A 23,604-nucleotide genomic window follows, 5' to 3' on the forward strand; every position below is an offset into this window, starting at 1 on the left:
TGGAGTTTTAAAATTATTTTAAAATTAAAAAACTAAAATAAAGAAATAAAAAACTTTCAATTCAAATTTGGGAATAGTTTCTTCCTAATATGATAGTCTATATTTGTATCAATATCTATATATATATATATATATATATATATGATGATGCCATGTGGCATAACCATTGATAAGATTTTTAAATTTGAATGTGAATGAATTTTAAATTAAAATTAAGTTCCAACTTCTTAACCTCTTATATGGCCCTTCAGTTACACATAAATCATTGTTAGATCTTTTTCTATGGGATACTTCCCTTTCACTATGCCTTCTTTCAAGACTTATTTTTGGCAAATAATATGAGAGGAAGATGAGATGTATAGTTGAAAAATAAACTCTTCGGAAAAAAATTATGATGGAGTTGACGATGTTGCTTGCTTTGTTAGAGAAGATCTTTATTTTCATTTAGGGTTAAGAAAAAAAAAAGGGAATTACGGGTTCAAACAATAGGTACATTGAAGTAGCAAAGAAATAGATAGAAAATCATCGGAGATGGTTGTGTGAAGAAATTTATATATAATAAAAGAAGAGGCAAAACACATTATTAAGACAAGTGGCATAACCACAAAAAGCCAAGTGGCATTGTGAAGATAAAATAAACTACCTTTTTAACTAAAACACCTTTTTAAATTTTGAATTAATTGGTTACTCTATTTGAATTAATAAATATAGATATCTTATAATTAGCTATATTAAAAAATAAAATCTATATATAATAAAAGAAGAGGAAAAAGTACATTATTAAGACAAGTGGAATAACCACAAAAAACCAAGTGGCATTGTGAAGACAAAATAAACTACCTTTTTAACTAAAAAACCTTTTAAAATTTTGAATTAATTGGTTACTCTATTTGAATTAATAAATATAGATATCTTATAATTAGCTATATTAAAAACGAAAATATTTTTTTAAAAAAAACTATCCATTCAAATTGGGGAGTAGTTTCAAGTTGGAGTTTTAAAATTATTTTAAAATAAAAAACAAAAATAAAGAAATAAAAAATTACCAATTCATATTGGAGTGTGGTTTCAATTTGGAGTTTTAAAATTATTCTAAAATGAAAAAACGAAAATAAAGAAATAAAATATTGCCAATTTAAATTGGGGAGTAGTTTCTTTCTAATATATATATATATATATATATATATATATATATATATATATATATATATATATATATATATATATATATATATATATATATATATATATAAAGAGAAGTAAATAATTATATGATGCCAAGTGGTATAATCATAAGACGCCAAGTACGGATTTATAGGACAAAGCTCCAACAAAATTGGTATTTTAAAATTATTTTAAATAAAAAATGAAATTTAAAAAAATAAAAAATTGCCAATTCAAATTTAGGATTAGTTTCAAATTGGAGTTTTAAGATAAAATAAACTACCTTTCTAACTAAAAAATCTTTTTAATTTTAAATTTTGAATTAATGGGTTACTCTATTTGAATTAATAAATATAGATATCTTATAATTAGCTATAATAAAAAATAAAAATAAACTACCCATTCAAATTGGGGTGTAGTTTCAATGTTGGAGTTTTAAAAATATTTCAAAATTTATATATAATAAAAGAAGAGGCAAAACACATTATTAAGACAAGTGGCATAACCACAAAAAGCCAAGTGGCATTGTGAAGATAAAATAAACTACCTTTTTAACTAAAACACCTTTTTAAATTTTGAATTAATTGGTTACTCTATTTGAATTAATAAATATAGATATCTTATAATTAGCTATATTAAAAAATAAAATCTATATATAATAAAAGAAGAGGAAAAAGTACATTATTAAGACAAGTGGAATAACCACAAAAAACCAAGTGGCATTGTAAAGACAAAATAAACTACCTTTTTAACTAAAAAACCTTTTAAAATTTTGAATTAATTGGTTACTCTATTTGAATTAATAAATATAGATATCTTATAATTAGCTATATTAAAAACGAAAATATTTTTTTAAAACAAACTATCCATTCAAATTGGGGAGTAGTTTCAAGTTGGAGTTTTAAAATTATTTTAAAATAAAAAACAAAAATAAAGAAATAAAAAATTACCAATTCATATTGGAGTGTGGTTTCAATTTGGAGTTTTAAAATTATTCTAAAATGAAAAAACGAAAATAAAGAAATAAAATATTGCCAATTTAAATTGGCGAGTAGTTTCTTTCTAATATATATATATATATATATATATATATATAAAGAGAAGTAAATAATTATATGATGCCAAGTGGTATAATCATAAGACGCCAAGTACGGATTTATAGGACAAAGCTCCAACAAAATTGGTATTTTAAAATTATTTTAAATAAAAAATGAAATTTAAAAAAATAAAAAATTGCCAATTCAAATTTAGGATTAGTTTCAAATTGGAGTTTTAAGATAAAATAAACTACTTTTCTAACTAAAAAATCTTTTTAATTTTAAATTTTGAATTAATGGGTTACTCTATTTGAATTAATAAATATAGATATCTTATAATTAGCTATAATAAAAAATAAAAATAAACTACCCATTCAAATTGTGGTGTAGTTTCAATGTTGGAGTTTTAAAAATATTTCAAAATAAAAAAACAAATAAAAAAATAAAATTAGCTATAATAAAAAATGAAAATATATAAATAAAAGAAATACCTATTCATATTGGGAGTAGTTTCAAGTTGTAGTTTTAAAATTATTAAAATTATTAAAAAAATAAATAAATAAATAAATAAAATATTCAATTCAAATGAAAAATATAAAAAGTCAAGTGGCATTGTTAAGACAAAATATTTTTCAAGTAGCATTCAATTTGGAGAGTAGTTTCAAGTTGGAGCTTTAAAGTTATTTTAAAATTAAAAAAAAAAAAAAATTAAATTAATTACAATAAAAAAACAAAAATATTAATAAAAAAACTACTGATTCAAGTGGGGGAATAGTTTCAAGTTGGAGTTTAAAAATTATTTTAAAATAAAAAATGAAAATAAAAAAATAAAAAATTGCTAATTCAAATTGGGGGGTGATTTCAATTTGGAGTTTTAAAATTATTTTAAAATTTAAAAACTGAAAGAAAGAAATAAAAAATTGTTAATTTAAATTAGGAAGTAGTTTCTTTCTAATATAGTAGTTTTTATATATACAAAAAGAGAAGTAAATAATTATATGAAGCCAAGCGGTATAACCATAAGACGCCAAGTATAGATATTTAGGAAAAAGCTCCAACAAATTTGGTGTTTTAAAATTATTTTAAATAAAAAATGATATTAAAAAAGATAAAAATATTGCTAATTCAAATTTGGGAGTAGTTTCAAGTTGGAGTTTTAAGACAAAATAAACTGCCTTTCTAACTAAAAAAGCTTACAAATTTTAAATTTTAAATTAATTGGTTACTCTATTTGAATTAATAAATATAGATATCTTATAGTCATTAGCTATAAAAAATGAAAAAAAATTACCCATTCAAATTGGGGAGTAGTCTCAAGTTGGAGTTTTAAAAATATATTAAAATAAAAAATAAATGAAAAAATAAAATAGCTATAATAAAAAATGGAAATATATAAATAAAAGAAATACCCATTCAAATTGGGGAGTAGTTTCACGTTGGAGTTTTAAAATTATTTTAAAATAAAAAATAAAAATAAAAAAATAAAATAACTTTCAATTCAAATGAAAAATATAAAAAGTCAAGTGGCATTGTTAAGACAAAATATATTTCATGTGGCATTCAAACGGGGGAGTAATTTCAAGTTAGAGTTTTAAATTTATTTTAAAATTAAAAAATAAAAAATAAGAAAAAATTAAATTAGCTAAGGTAAAAAAACTAAAATATTTATAAAAAAACAAAAAAAAACTACTTATTCAAGTTGAGGAGTAGTTTTGGTTATTCCAAGTATCAAATTAATAAAAAGTAGTTTTGCTAATTCAATAATAAAAATAAAAAGGATCAAATAATTTATTTGATTACTACATAATGTGTATCCTTTAATTTTGTATAAATTATGTTATATTTGTGCATACTATATTAAATAATAAAATATAACTAATATTTATAAGATTAATATTGTGTCAAATAAGCATACATGGGTTACTCTATCAACACGTGTCATCCAATTGTTTCCGTTGACTGTTTCATGCAAGTGCATGCAGAAAGACACGTAACCCCCTGACCAGAATAGAGGCCACACTCCCCGCTTCCTACATCTCCATCTCCCCTTCTTGTCAATTACTTACTAGCTTTCTTTTCTTAACTGTAGAGAGAGAGCATCGTTTCGTCTTCGATCTTGTTCAACAATAATGGTGAAATTAGCATCAGCACGCGAGATCCGAATGTACGGGCCAAGATTGACCCGAAATAGATTCGAGTACATCAACGCGGGTCTATACATGTTCTCTACGATTTTGCTTGTAGGTGGGTTTGCGGCTCAGTTTTCCAAAGAACCTTTGTCCGGTTTGGTTCTGTTGCTAATAGCGTTGGCAGTGATCATTGTAGTGAATGTACATGATCTTATGGCTCATCTTGCTGCTATTGACTATAGATTTCTGTTGCTCGGATTTGACCCGCAGCTTGCCCTCGTTGAGTTTGCTGTGCCCGTTGTTCAGTCCTTGGGAACTCTTCTTTACTTCTTAGGAATTCTTTTTCTCTTCACTAAGGTAATTCCTTACTTTATTTTCTTTCTGCTTAACTTTAATTTGTGTCTTTCAAATATGGATTTAAACTGTATACACTCACATTGTAAAAATTCTATTTACTATCAGTGTAATTTGACACGTGATAATTAACCATTTTTATCACATTGGTTTACCTATAATTATCTAATAAGTAACTTAATCGTGTACTACTATTTTTTTATATTGTTAGTGCATAAAGCGTAAACTCTTAAATTACATAGTGATTATGCATTAAAGGGCACTAAAATTGGACAGTTTGATCCTCATTCTCCAAATCGCATCACATAAAATGGGACGGAGATAGTACCATTTTTTTTAAATCTAATTATCTGTCCCTTCTTTATCTAAATTAATTGTGTAAATAACTTTTATATCGTTAATGCATAGAGCTTAGAAGTCTTAAAATACATAGTAATGCATCGCGGGCTAATTTTAAAATTTTGGATATGTATGTAGTTTCAGTACTGTACTGTTTCTGAACTCTTTATTATGTTTTGGATATATTATGTTTTATAAAATGAATGTAGGCAGAAAAGGGGTATGACAATTTCAAAGTGGAGAAGCAAGCTGTGAATCTGCTTATTGCTGGCCCTGCTCTATGGCTGCTTGGTTCAATTCACAACTCGTGTCAGATTTATGAAAGAGCAGATGGACATGTTCAAATCTTGCAACAAAGCGTCAACATTCCTTTCTTGTTGGGCAGTTTACTGTTTCTGGTAGGAGCACTCCTCAATTGGAAAGAGCAATCAGGGCATGTCCACCATGGCTTGAAATTGTTAGTAAGTAATCCAACATCTTACAAATTATCGATATGGAAAATATTTTTATGGATGTACCGTTTAACTTGCTCATAGTCTCATACTACCTATAAGATCGTACCACCTATGTGATTTTAAGGTTCGTTTGGTACGAGGGAAAATGGATAATTAATTTAGATGAGTTTATCCCAGGTATAATTAATTTCGGGATTAGTTATTCCGGGATTGTAGTTTATTTTTATCCCTATGGGAGGGTGGGATAATTAATCCTGTGATAATTAATACATCATAAATTCATCTCTTTTTTATTTTTTTATTTTTTTGTTTTGTCCACTTTTCTTTCTTTCACATACAACAACAGGTTTGCTACTATCAGGATAATTAATTGAGATGAGTTTATCCCAGGTATAACTAATCTCGAGATTAGTTATCCCGGGATTATAGTGTTATTTTTATCCCTATGGGGGAGAGTGGGATAATTAATATTGGGATAACTTGTTTCCCAACCAAACGACCCCTTGCAGTATAAACTTGCAGAAAGAAAGAGGACATTCATCGTCCAAATACATATAAGCTAGGGTTGAGTCCCGCATCTCCCTGAACTATAACTGCAAGTTTTCCTGCAGAAAGCTCTCCATGCCTACTCTTGAGAAGAACACTATATTTCTTTAGTTAGTTCTCCTGATTGTAAAGACAATCATTTACAGTTGCTCATTTGGAGAGGATGATCTCTATCTTTAATTTCAGTTGAGAAAGTGGAGGAACTGGTTTAATTAAGAATAAGGAAGAATTTAATTAGAATAGGATGTGCATAGCGAGAAACTCCCTGACCCTGTCAACCAAGCATCAAAAAGAAAGGAAGGAGAAGAAAACTTCATTTTTGGAACCTTTCTAGAAGTCATTTAACCTGGAATGTTATTTATATAGCAATAGTCCGATTGGCGAAATATAGTGCGTATTGAATGTCATTTATACAGATGTTTCATTTAGCCAAAAATCCAACTAGGGTGTAAGGCATTCTTATTGGTCGATTTCCTTTTTAACTCTGTTTATCTCCCGACTATTTGTAGGCTTACTTACACATAGTAACACTGTTTGAATGCTTATGAGTATTAGAATCTGTTGCACTGCCTTTTGCATAGTTTGATCAAGTAAATGAGTAATTCTGAAATGATGCAGAGTGAAGACTGGGTGTGGTTGGGAATATTTGGGAGCCTATTGCTTCTCATTGGGGGACTAATGAACGTGGTAAAAGTGTTCAAGATGCAACAAATGAGTGGATTGAGGCTAGAGAAGTTACGAGGCGGAGCACAGGACCGATTAATGCAAGAAAGAGAGGGGCAAATGCCACTAATTATAGAAGAGCAAAGGAGAAGGAGAAACTCACCCGAGGAGGGAACAACATCAACTACTGTTATTGCCCCAACTCCCTATAAGGATGTTCTTGTTGGTCAGGTTTGAGTTAATAGTTCGAGGAAATTCTATGCATTACTCCCATCTCATATAAACTTCGCCAACGGCTCTTGGACAGTCACATACAACATGAGGATTTACAGAAGATTTACAAGTTTTGCTTGGTCTTGGACCATTAATTTCTCCTAAATATGCTGGTTTTACATGTGCTTATTCACAAAAGTTCGAGAGATCGTACATTACTATATTATAATCACTTGGATTTGGTGTTGAATAAAACGATATCTTATTTGTACTAGTGTATGGGTTACGGAACTAGGGGTGTACCAATGAAATCGACAAATCGTACCAACTCGATAATCCGAGTCAAACCGAGAAAAAAAATTCGATTATGGTTTGGTTTGATTTGGTTTCGTGTTTGGAAAAAAAAATCCGACCATATTTGGTTTGGTTTGGTTTTAACTAAAAAAAAAGTCAAATCGATACCAAACCAACCCGACATTATATGTATAGAAGTTTTAAATATATTTAATATATAAAAATATTTATGGTAGTGTAGTTTATAAATATTTTTTAAGTTTTTTTATAGTTTTATCTTTTAACGTATTATTTCAAGTTTGGGCTTATAACTTTTGGATGCTCCAATAAGTTTTATACTCCATAAAATGTTAGTAACTCAAATAAATCCTAAACCAAAATTAAATCAATACCAATGCTAATAAAAGATATTCAATTCAATTGTACTATGAATGAAAATAGTGTTGGATATCTATTTTTTAATTTTTTTATGGTTTAGATAAAATGTATAATTAATTTTTTTTTAGTGGTTAGTCATGTAAATAATGTAGTACTTATTAGTCATAATTTTAAATTATGTTTGTTTTAATTATGGCTTATTAATAATATTTATTTTATGCGACTTTATTTTCTTTATTGTTGAATTGTAGTACAATAATGCCATAACTTATCTCATATTTATGTTATTTTATTGAAAAACACATTATATAGTTATGTCTTATTAGGATTAAAGAAATATATGGAGCACAAATTTTACGTTTTGTGCTATGAAGACTTTATGAAAACAAAAACAGAAAAAAATCGAAAACCCGAAAAATCCGAGAAAAATCGAGATTAAAAAATCCGATTTTTTTTGTTTGGTTTGTTATTTAGATTTAATAACTCGATACAATTGATTTGGTTTGGTAATTAGAAAATCCGAACCAACCCGACCCATGTACACCCCTAACGGGAACATTGTACAAAGTGTATTTGTTGTGAAAATAGTATGGGCTAGTCAGTTTTTGGACTGGTAATCAAAAATAGCCAGCGTTTGCAAAGTCATTGAAAAATAGCTATTATTCTATGCGAAAATAAAATCTGGACAAAAATACTTTAGCTAAAACACAGAAAGTTTCAGCATAATATGGAGCTTTTGCGTATAAACTTTCAGCATATTATATTGGAATTTCAGCACATCATGCTGGAATTTTATATGTAAAAAAATCGAATTTTAGCAAGGTGTTTTTGTTTAGGAGCCTGTTTGGCTTAGCTGATTCAAAGTGGTTGATAAGTATCAGTGCTGAAAAGTACTTTTAAATGTTGAAACTGATTTAATAATAAACAGTTATATATTTGGATTAGTGTTGAAACTGATAATAAACAGTTAAAATATTTGGTAAATATGTGCTGATAAGTATTATTTTTTTTGTGATGTAATGACTTAAATGTCCCTCAAACTGCTTACACTAATAAATATATAATTATACAAGATTTCAAATTCTAAATTGATTGAAGTATAAATTAACTAATGAATTTACTCTTAGTTCAAAATTGATTAGATTAAATTAATATTTAGTAAGTATATATTATTTTAGCAACAGTGAGCTAAAGTACTATAAGAAGATCACTATTACATGGTCATTTTTCATTACCAACACAAATCAATTAAAATAGATAATTTAAATCATATTTCACAACAGAATTTTAAATGATGCAAAACAGCCACTTTTTCTAAAAGATGAAGAAAGTCGATTGACAGAAAATAGAATTTTTCTAACTCATATTAATTTGAGTGATTTAAGTTGACGGTAAAGAGCTTTTTGTTGTTCATAATGGTGGATAATGTTTCTGGGAAAGTAGCCCGAGAAAAGATGACGGAGTGAAGCGATGAATAGAGATAAGAGTTTTATTAAAATAAATGCATTTTAGAATTATATAATAATAATATGGATAAAATAATAAAAGTTTTGGTCAAACTCAAAGTGTTTATAAGTTGAAAAGTCAGGTTGACCAATTGACTTTGACTTATAAGCATTTTTGGTGTTTATCAAACGCGTAGATAAGTCAAAATACTTATAACCTAGTTTGACCAACTTATAAAGTTAGCCAAAACCCCTCTAGATTTCATCTTTACATAAAAAATAATGACTAAATTTTAATTACTTTTGAAATTGTAGCTATTTTTCAATTATCAATTATAAATCAGGCTATTTCTGATTTTATGTGTATTTGTTTGGCGCGACATTTTTTTTTTCAAATCTGACCTTGAATATCATTTGGAGTTGTCACTAACGATGCAAAATAGTTCCTTTTCGGAAACATCACTAGGGAAATAAATATAAGGTTTCTTGCTTTTGGAGTGTTCAACCATTGTAGGTCGTAAACCTAGAGCTGAGTAAATCAATCTCCAGAAGTATCATGATCCAGGAAAAACTCAGAGTAGCTACGTCTTTCTTCTTTTTTTCTTCCTCTTTAACCCTCATCTTTATTAATTTCCCTGCAAAGTTACATTGGGAATGACATTTCTCTGAAAGCAGCAGAGAGTTAGTAAAGTATGATGTTAAAATAGGACATCTTATTTTCAAAAAATTAATATACAATTCCCCAGTTTACATGCAAAATTTTACCCAATACAGGGTATTTTCAATTTTAAAGTGGCTGAAAGAGAAAAACGGAAAAAAGAAATCCTGAATTCCGACCGAGGCGTACAATACTCTACTGAAGCTACCTGTTCTGTCTGCTGCCAGGAAATGAAAGTCCTATAAATATGTTACAACAGTGAGGAAAAAGAAATTCTATGATCTGTAGATGAAATAATCAGACTAGTGTGTCGTATAAACTGTACACTATCTCCCTACACCAGCTGAGATGATCACCCATGGAAGAGAAAGCGACACCTAAACCAATGCAAGTGCTTCTTCGTCTTGTGGCTGCTGCTGTTGTTCAGAGAGCCGTTCTTCGGATAAAGGGAGAAGAATTCGCCTTATTTCTTCTGAACTCAATGTTTCACACTCCAGAAGTGCATTGGCCAGAGCATGCAGAGCCTTTTCATGCTGCAACAAGAAAACAGACAGATTTTTGAGCAATATTTCCAATCTATGCTGCGTGGTTAAAATATTTCAAGTGAAACAAATTCACAATCAGACAACACAATGTAATGAGGACGCATCTTTTTAGTCACTACTGAGGATTTGTGGGGCGAAGAGGGACTGCTTAAACTTTCTCATTGCTTTTGCTCATCAAATAAACATGGTACAACACCAGCCATTACGGATTCAAATCATATAGCTACAACGCTTCAATGGCAAAATAATCTCCTAAAGACCAAATACTTGATTCGACCAACACATCTATAAGGAATTTTTTTTTTTTTGAGTAAGGTAACATTTAACACATCTATAAAGATATTTTGTCATGAATCATAAAAGTAATGTCTGATACTTGCCATACCTTGTGTTGGATTAGGTACCAACTTAAAATCTGAAAGTTGCAAGGAATTAGCAGTCTACAGCTAACTCTGAAGATCTATAGCAACCCGTATTTGTATAATTTTTCCTTTTACAATTTCTTTAAAATATGTCCTTCACTTGCTGTATCAATTATCACTTTAAGACGTACCAAGATGTTTCACATACTTCTACATTGATAATATTCTACGCAACTTTCAACAGTTGAGTCTGGGTCACATTTTCTTTCTTTGGTTTTCTTTTTTATAGTTATGAATTGTTGATGTTCCTTCTCAAAAAAAAAATTACGAACTGTTAATGTTAAATAAATTTGAGTTCTTGAAACTTTTGTTGTATAGAGTATGTTAACTCTAGAAGTATGTCAATCATTAAGGGGCATCTCAAAATGGAAAAAAAATTATTCTCATAAGTATCCACCCAACATTGGTACAAATCCCGTACCTGCCGGTGTCATGTCGGCAAAGGATCCGAGCAACATAGGGTGAGATACATGTTCCGTTACTTCTATTTATCTAAATACTTAAGTGTTTTCATGTATCATGTATGTTGAAAATAGTTCCATGTAATTGGGGATTGATTTTTCAACCTTTTGCCCTCATTAGCTTTAGGCAAAACAACCTTGTATGGAAATTGTTCTTCAAGAGTAGTGAGTCATTCATTACCTATGTAGTACTTCATAATGCACCTTCTCCATAGGAAATTGACAGTCTTAAGAGACCAAAACACTGTCAACCCATTGAAAAGACTAAGATTGTCTGCACACTATCATACACTGAAGTATTTAAACCTATGCATCTACTTGGACTTCTAAAGATACTATCAACTACTGAGCAAGAAGAAGGTTGTAAAAGGATGGAAGGTAGTATAGCTCTATGATCATTAAGATATGTAAGACAAACCTTCTTTAGGAGGGCCTTTACACGATCATAAGCTTCTCTTAGAAGTTTAACCACCTGTGCATCAAAAGAACAAACTTATAAGAGCTTGTCAACCCAAATAAATTTGAGCCCGTTTGGATTGGCTTAAAAAAGTGGCTTTTCAGCGGAAAAAGCTTTTAAACCAAAAAAGTAATAAGTTGGGGTTGCCAAGCTTCTTGCTTTTGGCTTGTTTTAAGCAGTTTTTAACTTATTTTAAGCATTTTTTGACTTTGCCCAATGCTGAAAAAAGCTAAAAAGAGCTTAAAAGCTGATTTGACTAGTTTAAAAGTTAATCCAAACACACTCAAAAACATAAAAGATTACACATTATAGTGAACTAGAAATTTTTCACCAGGCCACTTGTTACAAAAGGTGAGAAAATAAAAGGTTAAAAAAATAGTCGGGCTAAGCACATACCTCCGCATCAATACGTGATTGCATTTCAGCACTTGGCCGCTCTTTGATGTGAACAGGTCCAATTGCATCACTCATCCCACAGGACGATACCTACAGAAGAATGTGATACTGTCATACCCTTGTACTAGAAAGCTCATTCTAACGGATGAGTAATAACGTCACTCACAGCTTAATATACATAACACAGACAAAGAAAATGAAGAAACAACAATATCAGACTGACACTTTTGACTCTTCCTATGAAGCAGATCTGGAGAGAAACCTTCTTAAGGCAGCTTTGGCCTGTGGGAAGCTACTTTTGCAGCAAATCATGTGGGGGAGAACCTAAGCTGTTTCTCACTTATGCCTAGAGATTGTCAAATACTGCCAGCATAGATATTGAGAGTATGTTTGCTATCTGTTTTCTGGCTATGCCTGGGTTAGAAAACTGCTAATTTCCACTTACATTGACAAATAGCAGTAGATGGAGGAAAAGGAACTAAAGGTGATCCTATTTTCTCTATTTCTATTTTCTAGGCACTTTGGGTTGTGAAAAGTTTGAGGGCAACCCAAGGAAGCAAAAGTGACTTCAGAACATTGAAGCTTCAGATCGGCAGACTCAATTTTCTGTCCCCAGCATAGCCTCGAAATGCACAGATTTAATTGATCTTTATGCTATTTTAGTGCACAGATTTAGTTGATCTTTCTGATAATTTTGCATGGAACAATATTTTTTTCCACACCTTATTATCGTTTAGGTAATTTCCTTAGGAAACCTGCAATACAATGGTCACTCCTCTTTGATGTTCACATAAATATTAATTTTCTTTCTGCAGTTACTGGCGAGAAATCAAAAACGGAATAAGCACTGCCCTGTACAATTTCACTTTTCCGAAGCAGAAACTTAAGTCTCATAATGTTGATGAGAACACAAAACTTCTTCGGTTAACAAATTCTGGCATATCAATGCAGCTAAAAGGCAAATGAGCACTTAAAACTGAATATCATGCAGTCAGTAAAAACAACATATTTTGATCTGCATGCATACATTGAAATGTATAGACGCGTAAATAATTGCTTATAAGTAAAAAGAAACTAGGAAACAACTTCTTCTCATAGCTAATATTTGTAATATATGAGGCTCAATATATTTTTAAACCGTTTGTAGTCTTGAAGGTGTCTGAAAAATAATTCTTGTTTAGCAAGCTAGAGAAACATAAAGGTAAGAGAGAAGAAGTATTCTTATTACAAGTATCGGCCATTTCTTTCACTATAAATATATGTTAATAAGTAGCGAAACTGTACCATGTATTGAGCAAGTTCTGTAGCTGTGTGAAGGTCACTAGTAGCCCCAGTAGTTACATTGTCTTGACCAAAGATAAGCTCCTCTGCTACTCTTCCTCCCATACAAACATCAAGCCGTGCTAACAACTGTTTTTTGCTGATTGATGTCTCATCATTTGAAGGAAGCTGAGTAACCATTCCCAGAGCAGACCCACGTGGCATGATTGTAGCTTTATGGATTGGATGTGCACCTTCAGTATTCAAGGCAACAATAGCATGGCCACTCTCATGATATGCAGTTAACTGAAAAAGAAGATATTTACCACAATGGTTAGCATGTCTAGATATCGTAATATTGCCACCATAAAACATAAACAGGGAGAAAACAAGTTGTTGGCCCATTAAGGCAACATTCTGACAGTCCTTTCATTAACAACACGAGGTTGACCTAGATTATGCATGGTATATATAAAATACACAACTTGATGTTTTGAGGCCAAATAAGTTCTTGTATTCTAAAGAATTTTGCCAGTTCGTAAACATGTAAAATCAAACAATGACATAGATTACAAAACATCAATGCCTGATGTTAAATCAAATAAAACTTGCAAGAGCAGGTTACAGGATCCAAACATGAGCATACTTTTCATAACAGAGCAGAATACCTTCTTTGAGTCTTCTGACAGGAACATGGTTTTGCGTTCTGTTCCCATTATTATTCTATCTTTTGCAAACTCCAACTGTGATGCATTTAGCTTCTCAGCACCTTCAACAGCAGCCTTAATGGCAGCAATATTCACAAGGTTTGCCAAATCTGTTTCAAACAGAAATGATTAAATAATATATCCAAATCAACAGTGTTCCTAGAAAGGTGTTAGAATGTAAATTCAGTATTAAGTGTAGTGTTAAAAGAGTTATGTCATTAGTTAGATATCGTCCCACAAGGAACAAAATCATATGAGTCTTGGATTTGACACCTATATATAGGTGTTTCTTGTATGCTATTATCAGGAAAAAGATGTATCAATAACACCACTATTCCATTTATAAATAACAGTAAAATGATGTATCTAGGAAAAATCTCAGACATTAGTCAAATGTAAAATATTAAAAGAAGTTCACAGAGAATGTTATCCCAAGGAAGAGACAACGCACAAAACAATGGACACAATAATACAAGATCTTGGCTCAAAATGTAATCTAGTTCAGTAATTTAAATAGTTACTCCCTCTATTACTTTATGTGACACACTTTCCTTTTTAGTCTGTTCCAAAAAGAATAATTAACTTTACACTTCCCGTTTTACCCTTAATGAACAACTTTTATAACCACACAAATATTGTGGCATGTTTAAGTTTACAAGTTTCAAAAGTTTTATAACTACACAAATGTTGTGGCATGTTTTAAACCACAAGTTTAATAAGTCTTCATTTCTTTCTTAAACGTCAGGACCATTCGAACTACGTCACATAAGTTGGAATGGAGTACAAGTTAGGACTCTTATTCATGTAATTGGCCCCTGAACTTGCATAATATTTGCTTTTGTGGATCGCGCATATTCATTAACTTTCCTTTCACTCCTCCAGAGTTATCTTGAAGAGTAAACCATGTCCAGCCGATTAGATAAATGATACAGCCATCTTCACAATCCAATCTTCTTTTACCAAATATCTAAAAGATCATAGATAGAATCCACGTAACGAGGATCCTCCATTTCAAGCTTGAGAAGGTAGTATACCGTCTCATTAGACACCAATTTTAGGATAAAAACGATTCACATTAAGAGGGAAACTTAAGCAAAAGAAAATGAACACAAAGTAAAATGAGCAGTGCACATGCCTGCTCCATTGAATCCTGGTGTTCCACGAGCAATCGCTTTCACATCAACATCATCACCGACTGGTTTGTCTTGCAAATAAAGCTCTAAGATCTCTTGACGGCCCCGCACATCTGGATTTGGAACTACAATCTAGAAAAGGTTTGTTTTGATGTTAACAGGCTGATGATGGACCATTGTTATATAAGAAAAGAGCAAATAAGCTATTCCTCAAATTCATCGTTTACAATGTGTCTTCCAAAAGCAGAAGGATCAAAAAGTCGTTCAACAAAATTCTGACTTAGTCTGACATCTCAGAATAATGAAATGTATAAACTCAAAATTTAGTATATACTGTACAATTTCACGACCAAAATGCTCCCTTGAAATTTGCTTTTACTCCAATTTCCAAAATGCAATTCATGGAGTTGTTAATGGACACCCAAACTTAAGGCATAGCTTTAGTGTGACGAAGCTGTATGACACCACCCCATGGCACAAATACCGGCGTAAAGTTAGTAAATTTGAAAAAAATCAGTAAGATAGTGTGACACAACTTTCTCAGGTAAATAAATTCATGATAAAGTAACCGGTGTACTTTGTTAGCAGACAAGTGTTAAAGAAGAAAAGATACTCCATTTTGTGCCTTCAAAATACCCTTGTTAATCAGAGTAGAGAAAATTACTGAAGAGCACAAAATTATGCCTTGAAATAAACATCGTGTGGAAGTAGAAAGCAATCAAACAGGTTGGAAAAGCTCCAAAAGACTTACATGCCTATCAAATCTACCGGGTCTTGTCAAGGCGGGATCAAGTATATCCGGCAAGTTTGTCGCAGCCATCAATATTATGCCCTGCACAAGTCAAATATACACTCCAGTCTCAAGTTCAGAGTGAGGGATCATGTTCTAGATATTTTGACTTCAAGGCGTTTACCTCATTTTGCTCAAAACCATCCATCTCAACAAGTAACTGATGCAGTGTCTTCTTAGTATGACCTTCCCACTGCTTTCGAGTTGATCCAACAGCATCAATTTCATCAATAAATATGATGCATGGAGCCTTAAAATAAGAGAAGACACAAAATTAGATAGCAGTTCCAAGAAACTGATTGAGCTTCTTCAGAAAGGGAAACGAACATCAAATTCTTTCCTGTTCCAAGTAAGTACAAGGACAAGGAAAGGACAAAGCAGATAATCTCACATGATAGATACAGTAACATGAAGCTGAAAGGGGACTTACGATTAGGTTTTCACAGTTTTAACAAAAATGGGAGTTTTATTTATTTTAGCATTTCAGGCAGAAATAACACGTTTTGACGACAAATTAATTTCAAAGCAGATGCTAGGGCATCATGCCCCTTGTCAAGTTTTACTAGTTCCAATCTCATACCAAATCCCATCAATCGAATCACTTTTTCGAGAAATACAAGACATCCAAGTCTACAAGTAAAGAGATTGATAAGAAAAAGAAAAATCGTGAACGGAGATTGAAAGTCACTTTCCTAGTACAGCAAGGTCTAATATTAATCAATGGAAATTCTAACAACTGTTTTGTTTGGAGTTACCCCAAAACCTCTTCTCCTCAGTTGAATCCCTTGTTCACTCCAAACTCTTGGTTTAAGAAAGATGAAAACTCCTTTTACCATTGATGAAAGCGCATTCTTATGGACAGCCCAAATAGAAAGTATGCTAAATGATTACAGACATGAAAGCATGAAAGTGGCTGCAGTTTCACAAAGCCATCGAGGAAGCTTTGATAACCAATTATGAGAGATCTCCACCCACTTCTTTTATTACTATGTAACTCAAACCAAAATTTATTTGAGAGATCAGTAGGCACGAATACGTTATATATAATACATGCAAGATGAGTCTCTATGCACTCAGAAAACATATTGCGTCACAGCCAGACCACTTAAGCTCAAGTGAGATCTTTTCAAGCATAGCTCAGCATTGACTGAAGATCTTCAGCCCAGAGTCTACCTAGTACATTTCACATGATTTTGCATCTGATATTTAAAAGTGATCTTCTCTAGAAACCACAATAAGTAAGCTGTATTTAATCGCTCAAACCTTCTTCTTAGCAGCTTGAAACAAAGATCTAACACGTCGAGCACCAACTCCCACAAACCTGAAAGAAGATAAAATTTCCAGCCAAGTTAATTAGGTCATCAGGTAACCAAACGTAAGATCTTGAAAAGACAGGATAATTTGCCCAAATCCAGAAGACAAAAAATCAAGCATATAAAAATCACATGTGCACAAAAACAGACAGTATCCTTTTATAGGGACAGAAGGATGGACTTTCACAGTAAAATCATGCTACAAGTGACTATCCCATAAAAACAGTCATCAAGTTCCCTGGCCATGGAAGAATCATATGGTAAGTTAAAGACTCCTATGACGCTTCTTGCTTCAGTTGGCTGGTAGCACCAGAATCATGCTTGACACAGCATAATTTACCGCAAAGAAACCAAGGAGCTGCTAGAATGCTGGAGCAGGAGCAGCTTTGACAAGGAAACTTTTTTTTTGGGAGGAGAAGTACCTCACAAGGAAGCTAAAGCTGCCTAGAACACCATTTTTGCATGCTTTTGGTAGGACGCTTTGGAGGAAAAGGAATCACAGGATTTTTTAGGGCAATACTGACACTATCTTCAGATTAAAATACAAATTTACTCTCTAGATAGCCATCTGACACAAAATGGTTGACATCCATGAAGTAGATACTTTACTCGACTTCCTCAGCTTCATTTGTATTTAGATTTGGAAAGAGTTTTTGCTAACTGTAATTTTGTACGTACACCAGTACCATCTTAGATCTGGAATAAATCAATAAAATCCTACTTGTCACATGTGCACGAAAAGAAGATCTACCCTACTATAGCTATTGAGACCTCCATTGACCAAATTCAGACACTGTGTCATGCATACGCTTGTGCAGATATTACCAATCCTCTTTTCACATTTAGGAGTTAACATGACAAAGTGCGATATCAATGAGAATTATCATCCAGTTTCTTAGATGACGGGAGCAAAATACTGAAGATTTGTTCATATAATCGACAAAAACTGACAAAAGTAATTTTATAAGCACCAAGTGACTTGCTATCCATGAGAAGAAACTAAGCTCATTCTAGAAAGTAATGGGAGATTACAAATCTTAATCTTATCAACATATTGGTTATACAAACATGACGAAGACATGAGGGTAGAGAAAGTAGTAGACATACATTTCTTCAAATTCAGAGCCTGCCTTATAAAAGAAAGGCACCCCTGCTTCTCCAGCGATAGCCTTCAAATCAAGAAAATTAAGCACGATTAGCATAAGTACACATGCTTATGTTGACATACAAGAAGAATGCAGAATATAAAGAATTTTGCTCAAGGAAGTAATCACGATAATCTTTTTTTTTTTTGTTGATAAAGTAATAATTTTATTAATGCACGATAATAGAAGAGAAATCTTTAAATAAATTTAAAAAAGGACCAATCCAAACACTTGAGAAATTATTCGAGAACGGAAGGAATAACTATGTTTTTGTAATTACAAGGAATAACAAGTCTTAAATTACCTTACTTTAGCAACAACAAAAAAAGAAGGGATAACAGATCTTACATCACCAACAAATAGGAAGAGGAAAGAGGGAAGGCAAGACCTAATCAGAAGACTCACAACTAACAAGAAGAAATTTCATCTGAATTTGATTATAGTTGGAAGTGTGCAGTGCATCTGGAAATATAACAAAGAACACTGGTAGGCGACACATGGAAAAACCAATGTGGACAACTACTTCAGTGTAAAATGTGATCAACAGCTTACCTTGGCGAGGAGGGTTTTTCCTGTTCCAGGTGCTCCAGTCAAAAGAATTCCCTAAAACAAGATAATAATACCTTCAGAAAAAGGATAGGGGATGGTTCACATAAAAGGAAGCAAAATTGAATAACAAGCCAGAATAAATAAGCAGAATAAGCACAAACCTTCGGCAACTTTCCCCCAAGCCGAGTGAACTTAGCAGGATTTTTGAGGTACTCAACAACCTCCTCAAGCTCTTGCTTAGCATCATCACAACCTTTGACATCCTTAAACGTTTTGACATTCTGCGTCCAAAAGAAAAATGGATAAACAAAAACTGATGCAAGTATCCAAGATACATAAATAAGAGAATTCATACTTTTCCCAATCCCTATTGGGCAATTCCCAGAAGGAAAAACTGAATCTCTAGTATTAACTAGCACTATAGCATAAGCGTGGTAGTTCAAGTCCACCCAACATCTTTCTCAATCACTACCATGTTAATCTACAGCTCAGCTAAGTAAATATTCCAACACGGACTATTTGTTTATCGAAAACATACAAACCAGTGAGCCTCAAGAATAAGAAGCAGCACTTATACATGATTGAGCCTTAATACACAAAAAGAGAATGATGTATGACTCTTAAAAGTTGTTACTAGTTAACGAGAGAGCGGACACTCAATGAGTTATTCCTGAACAGCTGGAAGATCAAGAGAAAACCAAACAACCAAGACCAATGAGGCATCAACATTTATGTTAATAAAATATAAAATTGAAAAAGAGGAGCACAGATGTCCCGGTGAGGAGGTGTGAGATGTTGACATTGGAAGGCTTACGGAGAGGTAGAGGTAGGCCGAAGAAGAAGTGGGGAGAGGTGATTAGGCAAGACATGACGCAGCTTCAGCTGACCGAGGACATGACCCTTGATAAGAAGGTGTGGGGGTCGAGAATTAGGGTAGTAGGATAGGTGGTAGATTGTTCATACCAATAGGATTAGTACGCACTCTCGCATTCTGTTGGTAGTAGGTTTCTATGAATACCCGTCGTTTTCTTTCATTTTGATCATCTTATTATCGTGTTGTTTCTATGCTAATTTTACATGGCTTTTTGGTGTTTTCCCTCATTGTCTATCTTTTTAATTAATGTGGTGCTTATGTTTTTCTGAGCTAAGGGTCTATTGGAAACAGCCTATCCACCTTCACAAGGTAGGGGTAAGGTCTGCGTACACACAAACCCTCCCAGACCCCACGATGTGGGATAATACTGGGTGTTGTTGTTGTTGATATGAAAGTAAGTTATGTAGGAATAGCCTGGGATAAAATAGATACTTGAAGCTGTTCCGTTTTCCAGATTACTCTTTATTGATCATAGTGGAGATTTGATAGCGCAAGAACATAGAAAATTACAAATGAGACGCCTCAATCCTCCAAATTTTCAAACTCCTAAATTTCTGAACGAAATTCCCAGGGACAAGAGTTCTTTTTTCTAACGACAAGACGAGGAAGCCAAACAAACTAGACATTTCACACTATGACAGGAATTTTTTTTTTTTTTTTGATGAATTTCACACTATGACAGGAATTAAGGAGCAAAATAAATGAAACTTAGCTTCCAATCCCTTTAATTAGCATAGTACATCAGAAGATTGGTGCAGAAGACATAACCTTCATGTAACATCTCCAGAAAAAAAACATACCTTCTCAGGCATTATTTCTTTATTCAACTCTTTCGGGGCATAGGATGAGCTTGAACCAACACCTGAAGCTCCTATCCCACCTAGGCCACCAATGTATTTCTGAAGTGCAGTAGCACCCATTATCCTGAAAAAATGAATGTGCTCTTTTCTTAGCAAAAATAAAGAAGACTAAACATCTACCAACCGAAGACAGGAGAAGTTACCTAAAGCAAGGAAAGTGAGTGAAAACTAAGATAAGGTCAGGGACAATCAGCTAATATGCTAACGAGCAAGACAGGAATCACATAAAAAACAAGCAGTGTACCCCCTTCCCCTCTCACCCTACACACACAAAAACAAACAAACTCCCAGAAAATCTAGAAAAAAGGGCAAGAGTATATCTAGAGACATTACTAGGCCTCACTTGTACATGAGGAATAGTAAATTCAAGAAGATTAGCTTACCAGACCAAGCCAATGGCAATAGTGAATATGATAGTTGAGAGAAACTCTTGCGCAAAACGTGATGATCTGTTTGAAACTTTAGGATCAACCTATATGTGAATAACGAAATTTTGGGTTAAACAACCACATGCATGCAATAGAATGACCCAACAAATGGATAAAGTAATTATAAGCAAAATCAGCGGAAGCACGAAGAGCCGTAAACAAAATTCATATTTAACTGTTAGTGATGACTCATAGGTTTAGATATGATGCTTCAGATGAACATTAGACTCCTTGTGTCAACAAAAACTGCAGGGCTCATCGTATCTTACCATCACAACATGCAATGGCTGCTTCTCGGAAATGCCAGGATTGAGAAACGGCTCATCCATGTTCCCTGACGCCCGCTGCTTCAACTCTTGCAACTACATTTTGATTCCATTAATCATCAAAAAGTAACACCAAATCAAGAGACAAGAACATTATAAATTACAGGAGTGACCAGAATATCTAGAGTTCAAAATGATTTCCTTCACTCCAAAAAACAGAAGCACTTAGGTGTCATTGTGGAGATAGAATGAACTGAGACTGACTGGGATAATCAGGAATCCAGAACATTCACTACTTAGTGCCAAACACTAAAATGATATATTACCACACAGGTGGCATTTGCCAATAGACACAAAAAACTTCAAAGGTATTATGATCAAACAATTACCAGTGAAGGAAGACTAGAAGGCTTTCCGGATTGCTCATCAGGTAGATATTCGGAAATAACATTTGTCGTCACAAGAGCTCGTAAATATTCTGCAACTCCTCTACTGTCTACAGCATGTGCTCTCTGCTCAAAGCGCCGAATGACAGACTCAGGGCTAAGGTTGAAACGATAAAGAGAACAGTGAATATTCTCTAAAAATAAGGCAACTTATACACTATCAAACCTAAAAAATGAAACAAAAATAACCCGAACTGATCAGGTGAAATACTCAAGTACTATTATTCACAGGAACTCACAAGCTCCATTCTTGTTTTAATAGGCACCTCATATATGATTCTCTTAGTTCGTTATGAAAATAGGAAAGAATTGTAATTAGACACACCAATAAAAAGCATCCACGAGGATAATGACCAATTAAACATCTTTCTAAATATTTATCTTGAAAGACGGGCAAATATTGCTAAAACATAGTATTATTATCAGTAATGAGCATCACAATATTCCTTTTTTTTTTTAAAAGAATCTTTACTAGTATCCTACCTCTTGTACATTATGTAACTAAGATAAAAGACTAAATATTATTTGAGAATTAAGATAGAGTGTAAAGCTATACCTGTGCTTGTTGAGTTCAACCAGCAAAGCACTCTGCATAGCTGCGTCCTTAGGATTAGCATCAGCATCAGCAATCAGTCTGTCGAGACGCTTCTCTTGCTGCCAAAAGGGCCACCAACTAAACCAATCAGAAAGCAAAATCTTCTCAAACCCATTCTTGACCTTAGCAAATAAACCCATCAAGAAAACCACTATAGGCAACTTCCTCTTCATTTCCTCATTCTCCTCCACCAATACCTCAGATTCCTCAACATTACCCGCTTCTTGAATTGAACTACTGCTCTCACCAAAGGAGGAGGGTTCATTGAATTCTCGGGGTTCAATTTCAGTGTCATTATTATTGGATAAGGCAAAATCAGAATTGACATTGTCAGGAGTCAATGTACAGTGAAGCAGTAAATTGTGGCGGCAAAAACGAGGCTTTAAAGAAGTAAACGCAGTTGTTGTGGATAAACGAAGGGAGTAAAAGGGTTTGGAAGAAGAAAATTGGAAAAGAGGAGAAGGTAAAGGCTTGAAGATAAGAGAAGCTTGAAGAGTAGTCATGGCTTTCTTTTTTTCTGTTTTCTTCGATTAGATGTTTATTAGGGTTTAAAGGAAGGAAAAAAAAAAGATACTTTGCCTTGAACTCAATTCAAAGATTCTTTACTGCAAAAAAGAGTTTTTTTAGTTTCTTGAAGGAGTAACGCACTTCTCTTCTCCCTTTTGCTCTCACTATAGGAATTAGAGAGTAGTTGAAGGGATTGAGAGAGAGCCACAGGATTGGGTTGCTTCTTGTTATGTTATACAACAAGGGAGCAAACAAGAAAAACCTTATCTCAATCAAATTGGCGCTCTTCTTCTTGTGGCCTTTATTATTTCACTCTTATTTTTTGAAAGAAAAAAAATACTACTAGCTTACATTGAGATTTTGAGGATGTCAACGGAGCCGAACCGGTTCCCAAACTCCCAGGGGCCAGGGCTTAACATAAACAGCCGGTTTGGTCATTTTCATACCCCAATTTTTTTCAGCCAAATATGAATTTACTGTGTAAGTACCAATTAAGATTTAGCTCAGCATGGACCAAAGTTCATTACTTTTTAAGTGGCCTATCTTTCAGGATTGAAACTTCTTTCGTTGGTTTCACATTCACTTCTCTTGGGAAGTTTATGCGTTGCTTTTTAGCTGTTGCAAAATTTGAAGACCTGAGTTTGAAAACTTTCAAAAGAAATGAAAACAACATCAAACAAACATGTTATGCAAAACTAAAAGAAAATTTCAAAAAACGAGTTTCCTCAAGTTTGAAACAAACGCCATAAGGTTGCATTTGTTGGCACTCATGGTC

The 23,604-nt window shown here is 32.8% G+C and overlaps 2 protein-coding genes across 3 annotated transcripts; one reads left to right on the forward strand and one right to left on the reverse strand.

The window, feature by feature from the left end:
* The first annotated feature begins 4,244 nt into the window (after positions 1–4,244).
* Positions 4,245–7,171, forward strand: LOC104086988 (uncharacterized). The gene is made up of 3 exons (XM_009591362.4): positions 4,245–4,687; positions 5,233–5,484; positions 6,643–7,171. Exons 1-3 carry the CDS (start codon positions 4,331–4,333, stop codon positions 6,922–6,924), a joined length of 891 nt encoding a protein of 296 aa, XP_009589657.1. The 5' UTR covers positions 4,245–4,330; the 3' UTR covers positions 6,925–7,171.
* Positions 7,172–9,710: 2,539 nt separating this feature from the next.
* LOC104086987 (ATP-dependent zinc metalloprotease FTSH 11, chloroplastic/mitochondrial) lies at positions 9,711–23,130 on the reverse strand. 2 transcript variants are annotated; one of them, XM_009591360.4, is made up of 17 exons: positions 22,284–23,130; positions 21,671–21,824; positions 21,285–21,377; positions 20,971–21,059; positions 20,528–20,651; positions 19,015–19,134; positions 18,857–18,907; positions 18,267–18,328; positions 17,110–17,167; positions 15,971–16,096; positions 15,808–15,888; positions 15,059–15,188; positions 13,885–14,033; positions 13,241–13,522; positions 11,957–12,046; positions 11,522–11,575; positions 9,711–10,208 (listed from the first exon to the last, which is right to left on the reverse strand). In XM_009591360.4, the coding sequence occupies exons 1-17, from the start codon at positions 22,823–22,825 to the stop codon at positions 10,053–10,055; spliced, it is 2,361 nt and encodes a 786-aa protein (XP_009589655.1). In that variant the 5' UTR covers positions 22,826–23,130; the 3' UTR covers positions 9,711–10,052. The 2 variants fall into 2 exon arrangements, with proteins under 2 accessions (XP_009589655.1, XP_009589656.1); XM_009591361.4 differs by having other exon boundaries at positions 21,671–21,793; positions 22,284–22,424.
* Between the last annotated feature and the right edge of the window lie 474 nt (positions 23,131–23,604).

This window comes from Nicotiana tomentosiformis, chromosome 3, assembly GCF_000390325.3.
Source record: "Nicotiana tomentosiformis chromosome 3, ASM39032v3, whole genome shotgun sequence".
Lineage (NCBI taxonomy): Eukaryota > Viridiplantae > Streptophyta > Magnoliopsida > Solanales > Solanaceae > Nicotiana > Nicotiana tomentosiformis.